The sequence below is a fragment of the Nicotiana attenuata genome, chromosome 9, assembly GCF_001879085.1.
Source record: "Nicotiana attenuata strain UT chromosome 9, NIATTr2, whole genome shotgun sequence".
In the NCBI taxonomy this organism is placed as follows: Eukaryota; Viridiplantae; Streptophyta; class Magnoliopsida; order Solanales; family Solanaceae; genus Nicotiana; species Nicotiana attenuata.
The window spans coordinates 171,825-189,395 of NC_031997.1; the positions used below are offsets into that span (position 1 = coordinate 171,825).

General features: G+C 35.9%; 1 protein-coding gene across 1 annotated transcript; it reads right to left on the bottom strand.

The window, feature by feature from the left end:
• Positions 92–1,384, bottom strand: LOC109232459. The gene is made up of 3 exons (XM_019398233.1): positions 752–1,384; positions 399–674; positions 92–325 (listed from the first exon to the last, which is right to left on the bottom strand). The coding sequence occupies exons 1-3, from the start codon at positions 1,382–1,384 to the stop codon at positions 92–94; spliced, it is 1,143 nt and encodes a 380-aa protein (XP_019253778.1).

Below are 17,571 nucleotides of genomic sequence, written 5' to 3' on the forward strand. Positions count from 1 at the left end.
GGCAATCAACAAAAACATACATAATGAAGTAGCTTTACAAAATATTGTCTACCACAGTCAACAAAAACATAGTAAATATCAGTTGAGCACTTCAATTAATGTCTGTTGTGGCTTGGCTGCTTGGTGTGGATTGTGTAACTGGTGTGGCTTGAGTGGTTGTAGCAGACTTTGCCCTTCTGTAACTCTGTTCTTGCAGCTGCCTTTGTGTAACTGCTGGTCGGCCCTTCCACTTTAGTCCAGGTGGTTTGAACCTAAGTTCAATGTTGGTAGGAGCAGAACTTATGAGTGTAGAAGGATTGTGTACCACCCTGTCAGTAGTTCCAGACTGCACAAAAATAAAAGGTTGTGAGTGAGGGATTATGTAGTAAACCATTGTGTAATTGAGTTGAAATATTTACCCTCTGTATAACAGTGCCACTTGAATCAAATAGCACACCATATCCTGCTGTCTTTGTTCTCTTAGACCCTGCATTTGCACCACCTCTTCTAGGCTCATTGGTCTTCCTTTTTGGACCTCTTGCAACATTAGTTGATTGTTGTGTGCTTGGATCAAGGATTGCTGGTGTTGTTGATGCACTTGCAGGTATTGTTGATGCACTTCCAGCTGCTGCAGTTCCACTTTTAGCAGTTTCACCTCTACCTGAACTAGTTCCAGCCCTTCCCTCTTGGTTTTTCTGCATACACATAGCAAAACTATCACTAGTAATTGAATTCTTTCAATATTAGTAACAAAACAAACATTAATACTTACTGCTGATGGGCATCCTTTCTTGTTATGTCCTAGAGTCTTGCACAAAGAACATCTCATTTGTCTCCCTATCCTTGTACCCTTCCCAAACTTCTTCTTTGGTTCATCAGCAGCCTTTGTCCTTTTTTTCTTTGGCCTTCCCGGCATTGCAGTTATAACAGGTGGCTCAATAGCTGGCAGTGTGCTTGTTGGCCACAAATTCATACTAGTTAAAGGTTGAATGAATCTGCTATATGCCTTAAGGTAGGTATCCTTTCTATACCAATGGTCAACATATGGCTCAACCTCATAGTTCTTGTAATGCATTGCTGTAATTGCATGTGCACATGGAATTCCTTTGAGTTGCCATGATCTACAAGTACAGGTATATGCCCTAAAGTCAACAACATGTTTATATGGCCCATCCTGGATCTCATACCCTATTTCACCATTAAATTTGACTTCACATTTGGCTGCCCTTTGAGCATTCTCTCCAAGTATTTCCATAGCCATGGGTGATATCTCATCTACCCATTTTTCAGAAAACTCTCTCATGCTATTCATCCTCTCCATACACTTGATTCTAATTTCCTCTAACATAGTAATGATAGACTTGTGCCTAGCTGCCAATATCCAACTATTGAATGTCTCACACATGTTGTTCTCAACTACATCACACTTACTATGGTCTTTGAAATATGCCCTACACCATGTTTCCTTGTTGTATTTCAGTAAGTCCTGAACAATATTTCCCCCCAGCTAGTCCATTTCATCCAACTTCTTGCTAAAGTAAACCTCAAATGTAGCTCTTGCACACTGCCAGAATTTTTTCCTTCTTTCCTCACCAGGCCAAGTTTGCTTCCAATTAGCCCAGAAATGTCTAGCACACCATCTCATTTCAGCATTTGGCAATAACTGAGTTGTTGCTAGATGAAGACCCTACAGTCATAAAAATTATATTGTTATAACTTAAACATAAATGAAAACAATTACACTTTAAAGAAAGAGTATTAGAAACCATACCTTCTGCATATCAGACATGACTGTCAGCCCTTCTCCTTCAGTTTCTGTCAAGTTTAGATCATGCTTGAGACACCTGATAAACCAAGACCATGTATCCTTTGATTCCTTTTCAACTACTGCCTAAGCCACAGGGAACATTTGATTATTTCCATCCTTGGAAATGCAGGAAAGCAGTCCACCTTTACATGTCCCCTTTAGGAATGCACCATCAAAGCCAATTATGTTTCTGCACCCTTCTAACCATCCAGTTTTTAATGCTTCAAGACAGACATAAATGCCCATAAAGACTTCCTTGCCAGAAACTGAATCCTTAGATGTCCTTATCACTACAGTAGTGCCAGGATTAGTAGACTTCAGTATTTCTGCATAATCATGAAGCCTAGCAAATTCTTTCTTGTAATCACCCATATTCTCCTTCATAACTATCATTTTTGCTCTTCTACAGGAAGTTTTACTCATATACAAGCCATATGATTGCCTAAGTAAGGCTTGAATCTGATGAAGTTTAATTTGAGGCTCACTAACTATTCTGTCTTTGAATTTTTTTGCAATCCATGATGGGTTACACATCTTGTTCCTTGTTTTCTTGTAGCATTTATGGACAGGGTAGTATGTAATCACCCTAAAGTTTCTGGTGCTGCCTTCAATGCTACCAAGGATATGCCATGGACATCCATTTTTTGTGCACTTTGCCCTAACCCTTTCCTTCTCATTAGGTTTCAACTTAAGGTTGACACCTTTTTGAATAGAATATGTCTGCAATGCCTCCCTAAACTGTACAGCATTCTCAAAGATCATATACAGTTCAAAAAATATTTTTTTGGAAGTTGTATCAAAATACACCTTCTTACTTGGATTCCTAGCTGGAGCATCCCTTACTTCATTAGGGCCAACAGGTTCTCTGTCATCATCACTACACTCACTACCTGGATCTGAGCTATCAAAATACTGGTCATCCCCTCCTAGTTTCCTTTCATATTTTCCCCTTTTGTTCTTATGCATATCTTCAAAACCATCATCTACACCAACTGGACCAGATGGTATCTCATCTACATTTACTTGGGCATCCTTCTTTTTGTTGAGTTTAGACTGTCTAATTTCAACTAAATCATCTTCCAAATCACTACACTCTTCAATGTTCTCATCTATATCAAACAGTGAGTCAGACCCTTCAGAATCATCAAGGTCCTCATCAGATTTAGATTCTGATGTTTGAAGGTGATAGGAAGAGAAGTTATTACTTTCACCTTCATCTGATTCTTCTATCTCTTCATTTATATCTGCCCCCTTACCCTTATCTTTGTCAATAAATGTCCTAAACATGCAAAAGCCCCCCCTGTGCCCCCCTTTCCTAGGTTACCTGGACACGATCCGTCTATGTTTAGTTTGTAGGTCCCTAGGTCTGGTGGGTCCCATTTAATGAGGATAGTTCTTTTTGGTGATCTAGTAGGGTTCCAATTGCTGAGGAAGAGGAATTCCTGTGTGCTATTGATCACTTTGCTAAAGTTGGGATATGGGCTACTTTTGTGAAAAATTCTTTCATTTCTCGTGGTCCATAAATACCAAAGTAGGAAGGGTAAGAGGATGGGCCAAGTAATGTATTGGTTATAGTGCTTGTTTGATTTTAATTGGTGCTTTAGCCAATGGAAGGTTGATAAATCATTATCCAGGGATGGGTAGTTGTGTTTTATGTGACATTGCCTCCATATTTCCTTCGAGTAGGTGCAAAAGAAGAGCATGTGTTTTATATCCTCTTTTCCAGTTCCACATATGGTACAAATATCAGAAGTGCAGATATTGCGTTTTGCTAGAAAGGAGGCTGTTGGGAGTCTATTGAGGGTAAGCAGCCACATGAAGTGCTTTAGCTTGTTAAGGGTGTTGCATTTCCAAATCCTCTTATAATCTAGGCTGTTTTCCTCAGTTTGAGTATCCTGGAGAGTAGCCAGACTATAGGCTGCCTTGACTGAGAAGGAATTATGGCCTGGTGAGCTCCAGGACATTTTATCCCTACCAGGTTGGGATTGTTATATATAAGTGCTATGGATTTTTAGGATTGTGTCTTCAGGAAGCTCAAAGGATAGTGTTGATAGGTTAAAGGAGCCATGCTGGATAATTGAGCTTACTTTCATGTCCTCTTCCCCTTTTTGGAGAGGCCCCTGGATACTGCTTCTTAGGTTGTTTCCTTGGTGTATCCATCGGTCGTTCCAAAGGTTTATGTCTACCCCATTGCCAATAATCCAATTAGTCCCTTTTTGACAGATCTTTTTTCCTTTATGAATATTTTTCCAGATATGTGAGGATCCCGGCTTGGGGAGTAATCTGTTATTTTGTGGGGCAATCCTATCATATTTAATGTGAAGAACCCTGACCCAGAGGGCTTTTTTGTTGTTTAAATATCTCCAGGCAAGACTAGAGCTGAAGGCCTTGTTTTTATAGCTGGTTTTATAGAGTCCAAGGCCTCCTTGGTTCTTTGGGGAGGTGACTTTATTCCAATTGAGTATGTGGCACTTTCTTTTTTCCTCTGTGCTACCCCATAGGAAACTTCGTTGGATGGAATCTATCTTATTTTGGGTAGCTCTAGGTAGGTCAAAAATTTGCATGTCATGATTGGGAATGGCCGCAAGGGTTGCTTTGATGAGGGTGGTTCTTCCTGCTAGATTCAGGAAGCGGCTTTTCCATCCTTTTAGTTTGTTGTTTAGGTTATCGATAATGAACTGGAAATCCTTTTTGGATAACCTCAGGTTTGTTATGGGGAAGCCCAGGTATTTTCCTATTGAACAAGATATTTTCATGTTTAAACAACTACTGAGTAGAGATTGTTTATCAGGGTGAGTGTTTTTTGAAAAAATAATTTTTGATTTGCTGAAATTGATGGATTGGCCGGAGAACTCACAGAATTTATTCAGAGTGTCTATAAGAGAGTTGCAACTTTTCTGATTTGCCTCCATCATTAGAATAAGGTCGTCTGCAAAGAATAGGTGGGATAGTTTGGGACCCTTTTTTGATAAGGTTATGGGGTCCCATCTATGGCAATCTACTTCATGGTCAATAAGTCTAGATAGCATTTCCATGCATGTTATGAATAAATACGGGGACAGGGGGTCTCCTTGCCTAATGCCTCTAGTCGGGGTAAAAAATCCTGTGCTTGAGCCATTTATAAGAATGGAGGTGGATGTAGAAGATACACAGGACATTATAAGCTCAATTAGCTCATTTGGGAAGTTTAGGGATTTTAAGGAGAATCTGATGAAGGACCATTCAAGCTTATCGAAGGCCTTCTCTAAGTCAATTTTTATCATGATTTTCCCCTTGTTTCCTTTTGTGTTTTTAAAATATTTTTGGACCTCATGCACTATGATGGCATTGTCTGAGGCTCTTCTACCCCTTATAAAACTCGTTTGAGANATAATTTTTTTATCCTATTTGGCCATCAGATGTGACTTGGAGCCTACGTGGATATATTTTATTGACGTGGCGTCCTACGTGTAGGCGATTGTCAAACACGCACTGGCAGCCTCCTTGGATAAGCGTTTATTATTTACGTTTTGAATGAGTATAAGTGTTTAATTGGTAAATATGTAAGTTTGGGGACCGGCATGATAAAGTGGGTGAAGTACAGGTATCATTTAGACCATTCTGCCTAAAAAGAAAAGTATTCTACATAGTTGGGACAGAGAAAGTATTTAACGAGAATAATATCGCGTTCAGAATCTCATATCTCAAAGGGCGTCTATGAAAGCCACAATAAAAAGGTCTTAGATAGTGAAGTAGGTCTCAAATCACCATCATAGTCATAGAGAGAAATGACAATCATCTAATTTTTTTTTTTTTTTTTTCCATACGAGTTCAGAAAATATTGAGGAATAGTAATGGTCACATAAGCAAAAAAATAAAGAAAGCAAGAAAAAACCTGCCTAGGTTCTCTGTGTACAATGAAAACAAACTTTTTCTTATAGCAATAACAACAACTTATTTCTAGCACACAACATGATCAAGAAGGTTGTTGGGCTAAAACGCCCAATGATACTCTTAGCATGGTATGAGATTGTCTGTTTTGGGCTAAGCTACACGGTTTTCTCTAAATGGGTTCACGCAATTAAGTTATCCTTACACTTTATATGTAGACTCCCAGTCTTTTCAGCTACCTTTGTTCGCACACCCAACAAAGGCGACCCATCAAAAGCTCAAGTGCCACTGTACAGAGCCTCTGAAACTCAGATATTAGATGCTCTTCCACTTGGAACACTAAGTGTGAATGGTAAAATCTCGAAATTCAGCTTGCCCGAGAGGCTGACAAAGCTAACCCTATCAAATGTTTCGTTGCCACAAACTGAAATGTCTAATATCAGGAGATACCAAATTTAGTGGTTCTCAAGATGGAGCATAGATCATTTCAGGAATGAAAATGGGACATTAAACAAGAGTTTCACTACCCTCAAGGTTCTTAAATTGATGTCCCTCAAAATTACATAAGGGAATGTTTCAGATGAGTCATTGCCAAACCTCGAATGGCTTCGGGTAGAAAGCTGTTTCCATCTTCAAGAAATCCCTGCTGCTATTGCATAGATGCAAGCCTAAACACTACTAGAATTCCTGTAAAAAGCGACCAAAGATTAGCGACCAAATTTGGTCTGTCAAGAAAAGCGATCAAAGTTGGTCGCCAAACTGCCGAAAATAATAAAAAAAATATTTGAAATACTTTAGCGACCGAAGTTGGTCGCTATTTGGCCGCAAATTTAGTCAAACTGTTGACTGGACTGGTCAGACTTGCTTGGTCAAAGATATACTGAGATTAGCGACCAATGTTGGTAATACTTTTGTAATATAAATGTAAGTCGTTAATACTTTTGTAATACAAGGGATGAATAGTACTACGAAGCGGGCGTGTGTGTGTATATATATATATATACATATATATATATATATATATACACATATATATATATATATATATAATATACTTACGCTATATTATGCACTAAGTATAAGTGTATTAGGTAATATATATATATACATATATATATATATATATATACACATATATATATATATATATATAATATACTTACGCTATATTATGCACTGAGTATAAGTGTATTAGGTAATACTATATCGAATATAGCTTATATATATATATAATATATATACTTACGCTATACTATGCACTAAGTATAAGTGTATTAGGTAATACTATAAGAATATAGCTTTTATATATATACTTACGCTATACTATGCACTGAGTATAAGTGTATTAGGTAATACTAAATCGAATATAGCTTATATATATATAATATATATACTTATGCTATACTATGCACTGAGTATAAGTGTATTAGGTAATACTATATCGAATATAGCTTATATATATATATATAATATATATATACTTACGCTATATTATGCACTAAGTATAAGTGTATTAGGTAATACTATATAGCTTATATATATATAAAATATATATACTTACGCTATATTATGCACTAAGTTTAAGTGTATTAGGTACTATTGTATCGAATATAGCTTTTATATATATAGCTTAAATTGAATTAAAATCCTAAATTTATACTACATATGTACATATTTTTAAATTGAATTAAGAGTAATATAATTTTTTGTTAAATAGCGACCAACTTTGGTCGCTATTTTGGTCAAACGGTCAAAAAATAGCGACCAACTTTGGTCGCTATTTCTAAAAATTCAAAACTGATTTAGCTACCAAAATAGCGACCAAGGTGGGTCGCTATTTTTAATTCCAGTACTGTCAAAACCGGAAAACCCCTCCCATTCTTTCTAAAAATTTCCCCAAAATTTCTCTTTTCTCCCTCACACTCACCCCCCCCCCATCCGACTCCGAGCACCAGATCCCACCCACGCCACCAACGACCACCAACGACCACCAACGACCACCGCCTAGCTGCCGTCGCACCGTCGTCGCTGCCGCTGCTGCGTCTCTTTCCTTCTCCACCTCCTAAAAATTCTAGGTTAGAATTACAATTTATATCTTTTGTATATAAATATAATGTTTTGTTTATTAGCTAGGAATTAAGTTTCAATTGATTAGTGTTTCAATTGATTATTTAACATTGTATTTTATAGAAATCTAGGGTTTAGGTTGTATTTAACATTATTTAACATTTTATAGAAATCTAGGGTTTATAGAAATGTTAACATTGTATTTAACATTATTAACATTTTATAGAAATCTAGGGTTTAGGGTATGGGTTGAATTTTTAGGATATAATCATAACTTTTAGTTTATGTTTAAACTCGTAGGATATAAATTGAACTTTTAGTTTATGTTTAAACTCGTATGATATGAATTGAACTTTAGTTTTAGGAGAAACATGGAAATTAACAACACAAACACTAAGACCACAAATTTTGGACACCAACAGATTTGGCTGGGGTGGCAACGGATCAATTGATTTGCTTTGGGAAATATTTTCCGGCTGGATTATGCAGTGGTTGTATGGCTAAAAAATGGGGTGGTGAAGATGGTGAGGAGAGGATCAGAGTCTTTCTTTAAAGCTAATGACACGTTATGTTGTCAATATTAAAAGTGGGGCCGACATGTTGTGCCGTTAGGCAAGGAGGGGGTAATTTTAAGCCTGAAAGATTAGCCGTTGCTGTGTATTATATGGACCGAAAAGGTGGACAAAGGTAATTTTAAAGACCAATTATCTAAACAAAAAGGGATTAAGCTTTGCTCCTTTCGAAATACGAGTTTGAAGAATTTCTAGTGTAAAGATTTTGGTACAGCTGTGTCATTGCTGCTTCAATTGCAGTTCAAAATACTACAATAGTTACTCGTTTTAACGTCTCTTTGCTTTTTCATTAGGCAGTGTGCACCACGAGCTTCCTGTGATGTTCTACTTGCATCTTAAAGGAGGCCAATAGCTCTTCCCACATTGAGGAATACTTAACAAATCTGTTTGTACTTCTACGCGTATGCAAGATAGATTTGTTATAAAGGTAGATTACGTTAACGAGAGTCTTAAAGATTCATTTGCTGTTGTCCTGAAAGTGAGCAGAATGACAACAAATTGGTTTTCAAGATGAAGGTCATTATTATGCATTTGGGTTAGTGTAAGCTTATCTCTAATAGAGGATTACTACAATTGCATTATTTTTGACTCAAATTCTGTTTCTACTTATGTGTAGCTAATGATGACTGAATATATTACTTCAAACAGGAAGCACTTCCGAAATAGTACTATGATTTTCTAATGCCATAGTTTAAGAACAGATCTGGTAAATGCAAAATGAATAATCTAATCAGATGCTTCAAAGCATAAGGTTGCAGCTTGCTTCAGGCAAAGAGAAATTCAGAGATACTTGGAAGCAGGCGTCGTCTGCAAACTATAGACTCGATGCTTCTCCTTTGCATGTGCGTCGGTCGATGTGTAATTAGTGCTATGTTGGGAAAAAATTATCTACTTAGTTTACGGTATTTATACCATGCCACAAAGATTTAATCATGGTTTATTGATAATTTGAGGTTGAAAATATATGTTAATTAACCATGGATTTAAGTGAAAAGTGTGCTTAAATGGGCTTTTCCATAGACAAACCATATTATTGATTACAACCTATATTGAAATTTACCACTTTCTTCAAGCTTTGGATCAATGACTAAGCCCATATATTTTCTCCTCCTAGTTCCCTTTTTGGTCCGAGCTTCTGCAATCTCTCTTGCATTCTTTTCTTCTCTTCGTGGTGTTGATCTTTATTTACATTCATAATTCATTTTCTAAAACGCGGACCGTCCGTCTTCTATAATGTTTCTGTTATATTTACAAGGTTTATGGAAGTGCTTTAAGTGCTCCTTATCAAAATCACATGTGACAGAGTATACAAATATTCTTGCCTGGCTAAAGGTATAGTGTTACTCAGTTTGGTTTTTAGCAGGCTCAGCACTTTTTTTGATTTAGACTAGCTATCAATCTTTTCTTGGTTTACTGGCAGGCATTCATAACGCGGATTTGTGTGTGCATTGGGAAGGGAGTTTCTTCCTTACATGAGAATAGTCATTGCCATATGCCAGTTTGAATGGTGCCGACTTGAGCCCCGATTACAGTAACTGTATCCTCAGTAAACTATATGATAGGTAAGTTTTTAATATTGAGGTTTGGAAGTTTTTTATGTTATCATCTTGCCATTTATGTGGTCTTACTAAGAATGCTCCGCACCGGAGTCATTTCCTCCATTATTCTACTGCCAGGTCCAGTGTATTATTTTCAATCCATTGGTTTCGGAGGTGTCCTTCCCATTGGAACTGTGAGATTCAGTTCTGGAGAGAAAGATCAATAAGGCCAGCCTGACATATTAGCTTCCCAACTGTTGTCCATTCAATTATTCCCTTTTTATATTGAAATTAACCAACCCATTTCAAGAAGAACAAAAGTTCTGATAAGCTACGCTAATGGATAGCGTGGAGGATCCACTACTTTAATAGCAACACCTAGATCTTCCATATGCTCCCAACAGATAAACACACGAGTGATTCTCAAATAATTCGGTGCTCACGGGATATCTTGCTAAAAGTTTCACATTTTGCAGTATGCACAAAGTCATGGTTTGGGGGGTGAAATGATATGGCATCTATATGGAAGTGACCTCTCTCGAAGGAAATCAGATGTTTGCCTCGGCCCTTAAATTTATATGCTCATGAGTCATTGATGGGAATATTTTTATCCATGGATTCCAAAGGTTGGATGATAGCCATGAACGATCACATAGTCTATTTACTTTTTCTTCATGTGTTTGTTAAGTTGATTCAGAATCTTAAACAGGTGAATTTTTATGTCTTAAATCCCGAAAACAGAGCTGCGTTCAATTTTAATTCCGCTCTTCTGAAATTCGCTATATCGATCTCTTCTTCAGGTAACGTGCCTAGTTGTGGTAAAAAAATCTCATGCCTTTATAGTGTTTTTCATATTTTTTTTCTTTAACTAATCAGTCGAGATTGTCTAATGGAGATATTGTTTTTTAATGCTTGTGGGTGGTTAAGCATGGTAGTCCTTGTTTGCGTTCTGCTAGAACTGGGCAGTAGAAAAGGGACTGCTCGAGGTGGAAACCAAAGTGGTATTGAACGCCGGTGCCTGGCCCCGTATTAATATTGGCTTTTGGGGACGGCAATTGTATTTGGTTGGCTTCAACACATTAATATTTACGGTTCTTTATTCCTGTGGAAAAGGTTTGAGCTCAGTTTATTGAACAAGGAGAAAGTGACCACTTCAATTGCTAATTGGCAATGCAGGAGCCTTGAGACAAAATCTTGTAAGAAAAAGATACTGTGCAGTGGAATATTGAATAATAGCCTAAATGTATATGTTCAGGTTTATGATGGTTTCTTTACTTGTTGCAGAATGTGACTCTATGCAGTTTTATTTCAACTTTTTGTTCCAATTAATGCATCAAGCAACCACACTTGATTGCATGCTCGTAAGAAATGAAACGTGTTAAAATATAGCGACAACCTTGTACAAAAATCCTAAGTATTTACAAAAATCTCCCTTGACATGAGTTAGAACGGCAACCTTTCACTTCATTTATGGTCCTTTTTGTGTCTTCTTTCAGATCGGTGGATCACTTCTCAATGAATATCAGGTTCATAGAATCACAGATGGGATAAAGCACGTCATTATAGAAAGTTCACGTAGAAAAGGAAAACTGAGAGAGAGAGAGAACAGAAAGACTTTGATGCTGAGGAAAGCTGAATTGCTGAGGGAGGAAAGAGAGCTAGAAGAAAAAGATATTTTATAGGTTGGTTGCATATTGTGTTGACATTGATCAAAACCTTCAAGGCTGCTTTCTTGCCTTTCCTTGATGAGCTTTCCTCATATCTAATGCCTATGACAGTGAGTTTCAGCTTATGGTAACCAATGACGTTTCGATCCCTATTGTTGTTTTCCACCAATATTTCTCATGTTCTTTTTTCACTGCCTTTGAAAGGGCAAGGATAAAACAGCTCAAGAGAGAAGTGCATGTGTAAATATCTTTAATAAAACTTGGTGGAGGAATGCAACGAATCAGCCTCTAAAGTAGGTCTATCTTTATGAGGTTTTAACTTAAATAAGGTCACAATCTCTGATAGTGTACTTTCTGTTCAAACCAGGTATTATAATATATGTCTTCCTTTTCTTTTGGACTCAAGCAAACGAGAAAATCCAGTTCTTAGAGAGGTTTGTGCATCTTTGGTGGTTCGGATAGTATTCAGTCATATGACATTTATTGTATGATTCATCCAAACACCATTGGTGTTATGTTCAGAATGCACTTTAATGGACTTAGGCTTTGGTGGCGAATATGGTGGTTTTGTTTTCAAACCATTTATTGAGGATATGATATCGTTGAATGTGATTTTGAGATTCTTCTCATCATGGGGAAGTGGCAATGAGGGTGATATATTTTTGTATTTACTGAAATCTCATGACGTGATTCAGAGGCTCTTTTCAAGGATCAATGTTGTGATAACACATCTGCAATGCTCTTGCACCTGAAAATGAACAGGCATATCATGATGCTGTTTTGGCAACTTGGTCAGATATGTCAGTTTCATCGGGAAAGTATTGACTCCACGCAGGTGCGATTTTCTGGGAATCGCCTAATGTTTTATTGCTCAGCTCATATAAATACACAACACATATATATGTCATATATGCATTTAGATTTTGTTGTTGTACTTCTCTACTAACTTCATTTCATAGCACGTGCGATTGACCAGCTTTGTTGTCCTAACAAATTTTAAAATCTGAAAGTCAGTATACCAGCCTTATAAAGATGACTGCAATAAACTAGGAATATAGACACTATGGTGCTCGTTTCAAAAGGAAACATAAGGCCACTTTTATGTATAACATGCCATGGTCAGTACTGTTTCATTGTTCTGAAGAAACTGGACTGCCTAACATGGTGCTTGGTGTTTGTTACAACTGAGTACGCATGTGCTCACCATATCTGAATTTTGGTAAAAACATGTCGCTTTTGTTCTTCCAAGATGAAATGATGCTCCTCCAAATGTACTTCATAACTTGTTTGAAATTCCATTTATTTCTCATTCCAATTTTCTTGCTAGATGATATTCCGGCTTGGTTGAATTGTCTGCCTATAGAGGTAACATGGTTGTTCACGACCAGCTCTGTTCAATGGTCGAAAGGTAACTGTACTGGACTAATCTGCTCTAGTTTCTATCATCATCTCATCTGGTCTTTACTTTACTTTTCAGATTTTTCTTTTATTAAGATTACTGATTGCCAAGGCAGGTTACAATTATTAAAGACAACCTATCTTTACTAATTTCAAATATTCAATTGATTTTGGGTTTTTTGTCAACAAATTTGTTGGCCAACTAGCTTTTAGCAATTGTTTCTCATTACTCCAAATCTTGGTGGCATCAATTGTAAAACTTGAAGAAAAAAAAGGATCACAAAATAGCACATATAATTTAAAATGTTTTCCGTAGATAAAAGTACGAGTGTTCTTATAATAGCATGCATGATGCATATGTTCCAATAAAATTCCTCAATTTCAGATATAATGTAAAAATTACGCGACCATTAAGCCAAACAAAATGCTTGAAGTTCCAAAAATGGTGTAACTAGAAAATATCTGTTACATTTGGTTTAACAGAATTAGCAGTTGCAATCTTGAATCTTGACAAGAAGGCTTTTTCTACTAAATAAAAGATCATCATGTTCTTTCTAATGTTAGATGAATTATTAAACCATAATCTTTGTAGCATTTGTCGGGTTGACTTGATCATCTTATTGGTAAGTTGTTACTATGATTGTCTATTTTTCCATTCAGCAATTGAACACAGCTGAAGTTTGCAAACTCTAATATGTTGTCTCTTAAACAATTCTTTTCTAGTCTTTAACGTTTTAGCAAATTTTCTCGCTTTGCAGGTCAGACAGAGAACTTTGGGTCCCAAATATGACACTTTCCAAAAATTTTGTCAGTTTTTGCAGAGGTTTATTTCGATAATCAGAACCTACAGATGCCAGATTGAGTTATTCATTTGTTCCTGATATAAAATATCTCAACTCTTATTCTTATTTTTTATCCAGTAAATTAAGAGAACTAATACAAAATCTTATTTAGTAATTTTCGTTGATGTTAGTAATTTGTCTATCAGATCTATATGCTTACAGCACATACAAAGCGAATTTCTGATACGAAATAACATAATCATTAATCAAAGAAGTAGATAGGTAAATAGTATGAAATTGTTGAAATAATTTGCAAAGATCTTTACGACAAATAAGTTGTGCTTTTTTTTAGGTTCTATGTGCTGGAAAAGATCTTGCTACTGAAGAAATGAAAAAACCGAATGATTAATCTGTTGAGGAATCTTCAGAAACAGTACCAGTAGCCACCTGGGCATCGGCGTGGTCATTGCTATTGCCTCAGCAGGAGATGGAACTGGAATCCATTCTATCACCTAAAGAAATGCTAATTTTGTCATCAGTGCAATCAGGGGCAAAGTTAGGTGGACGCAAGGGGCGGCCGTCAGTCAAAAACTATATTGCGCAAATAGGGTAAAATAATTCTCTTGACAAAAGGGAAGATGCTAGTGGAGTGGCAAAGGTGGCTTAAAATAGCTTCAGTTATAGGTTCAAATCCAACCGTAGATTCTTGAAATTTTCTGATATTCTAACTCCACAGCTGAGTGCAATGAATCTATGATTTCTGCAACTGTGTCGTTCAAATATTTGACCAGGAAGATGAAGGTATGATGCAATTTTCTAGCCAATTGCTGTTTGCCTTGAATCTCATTCAGCCAACGGTGTGAATAGATGGTTCCTGTACAGCTGCTCTGAACTGCTTATTATATCCCAATTCAGAAGCGCTATAATTTCATTAGTGAAAGCTCTACCCCTTCCTCCATTATCATGAAGTTTCTTCAAAAGATATGTTGAGCAAGAAAATCAGTAACATGATCAAGAAAGTTATGTGAAACCATATTGAATCTGGTTCTCTCATTCTCCTTGAATAGGCTTGTTTACTAGCTGTATTGATATGAAACAGCAAATTCTAATTTGGTTTAGCCTGCAAATTTCTTTGTTGGCTAACATGTAAATCTCATGGATTAGTCCCTCAGAGTCTTGGATGTTTATCCAAATTTCTCGGCTTACAGGCCAGATTCAACCCTCTGGTCTCAACTAAGAGTACCTTCCACGAATTGCTTCAATTTTCGCAAGGTAGGTAGAAACTAGGACCAGCAGTTGCTCGACTGAGTTGTTCTGTTTCTATCTTTAATTTGCAGTCTTTCACCTCTGCACAGAAAAGAACACTTCTAAGTGAATGTTTTACTAAGGTTTTAAAAGTTGTGTGAACAAGCTCAGGAGATAATGCAAATAAGCTTGTGTCACTTACCTGTTGAACCAGTGTTGCAGCTTTTATGTGCACGTCAGGCGGAACGAATCTAAGGCGTAAATAAATGTCTTCGATTGCCTTTTCCGTTATAGTCTAGCTATTCCTCAAATCTTCATTGATTTTTAAGAGAATCACCGCATCGTTTTAACTTCAATCCTCTTTCCACTACTAGAAATCCTGGTAAAGAGCGACCCAAAAAAAGCGACCAAAGTTGGTCGCTTATAGCCCAAAAGCGACCAAAAAGCGACCAAACATGCCTGGTCGCTATATATTGCTGGTCCCTTCCCTTTAGGGACCAAAGTTGGTCGCTAATTAGCGACTAACTTTGGTCTCTAAGGTAAAATGACCAAAATATTCCGGGTATTGACTATAGCGACCATCTTTGGGTCGCTTTATTATTTTAATAATATAAATTTGGCGACCAAAGTTGGTCTCTAAATGTAAAATATTATTTATTTATTTATTATTATTCATAAACAGCGACCAACTTTGGTCTCTAATCCAAATATTATATTTTAAAATCTGGAAAATGGAGACCAAGGTTGGTCGCTATTTTATATTAATTTTTTTAATTTTTTTTTAAAAAATAAGCGACCAAAAGTTGGTCGCTAATTTCAAGAATTTAATTTTTTTTTAAATAATAAAGCGACCAAAGTTGGTCGCTATTTTTCCAGAAATTATTTTTTTTAATGGAATAGCGACCAAGGTTGGTCGCTTTTTTAGAAAATCTGGATAAAAAGAGACCAACTTTGGTCGCTTATTTCCCAGAAAAATTTTTTTTAAATGAAAAGCGACCAAAAAGAGATCAAAGATTGGTCGCTTTTCTGGTATTATTTTGGTCAAAAACTGCCGTTTTGACAGCTACAGCACCTGCCAGCATACCAAATCCCTATTACAAGCAACAACAACAACAATACAAACAACAACACAACAACAACAACAACAACAACAACATTAAAACCAACGAAGTATAAAGTTCAATAGAACTAACACATTAAGCTAACAAAACTAAGTTAATGCTTATTACAAGCTCATTCGAAAACTGGTTCTATTGTCTAGTTCAAAGTATATAAAGTACTCAAGGAGTGTTCTTTCAGCATCCTCGTCCGAAAGTTGGATTGCCTCGCCCGACTCATTAGGTGGCTGACTGCGTATGAATTCCTCCACATCAGCTGTGGAAGTTCCATTGCATGTATAATAAAGTCATCAACCCCTTCTACAAAATCCTCCCGCGATCTAAAATTCCAATACATAAACCAAAATTTTAATTCATATCCTAAAGGTTCAACTCATATTCAAAAAATTTTAATTTATAATCTAAAATTTCAATTCATAAACTAAAAAGGTCCAATTCATATCCTAAAGGTTTGAATTCATATCCTTAAAGGTTCAATTCATATCCGAACGAGGTTCCTCCCGCAACCTAAAATCAATTTATTAATCTAAAATTTCACTTATACCTAAAATTTCAAGTCATATCCTAAAATTTCAATTTATAATCTAAAATTCCAATTCATAACTAAAATTCCAATTCATATCCTAAAGGTTCTAGTCATATCCTAAAGGTTCAATTCATATCCTAAAATTTCAAGTCATATCCTAAAATTCCAATTCATAAACTAAAATCTCAATTCATATCCTAAAGTCAAATAAACTTCATAAACCTAAAATTCCAATTCATATCCTAAAGGTTCAAGTCATATCCTAAGGGTTCAATTCATATCTATAATTTCAAGTCATATCCTAAAATTCCAATTCATAAACTAAAATTCCAATTCATATCCTAAAGGTTCTAGTCATATCCTAAAGGTTCAAGTCATATCCTAAAAAGTTCAAAGTCATATCCTAAAATTTCAATTTATATCCTAAAAAAGTTCAAATCATATCCTAAAATTCATTTATAATCTAAAATTCCAAAACATAAACCAAAATTCCAATTCATATCCTAAAGGTTCTAGTCATATCCTAAAGTTCAATTCATATCCTAAAATTTCAAGTCATATCCTAAAATTCCAATTATTAAACTAAATCCCAAATTCATATCCTAAAGGTTCAAATAAATTCATAACTAAAAATTCCAATTCATATCCTAAAGGTTAAGTCATATCCTAAGGTTCAATTCATATCCTCAAAATTTCAAGTCATATTCCTAAAATTCCAGTTCATAAACTAAAATTCCAATTCATATCCTAAAGGTTCTAGTCATATCCTAAAGGTTTCAAGTCATATCCTAAAAAGTTCAAGTCATATCCTAAAATTTCAATTTATATCCTAAAAAGTTCAAATAATATCCTAAAATTTCAATTTATAAATCTAAATTCCAAAACATAAACCAAAATTTCCCAATTCATATCTAAAGGTTCAATTCATATCCACAAAAAGTTCAAGTCATATCCTAAAGGTTCAATTCATATCTACAAGTTCAATTCACAAACCCAAAAAAA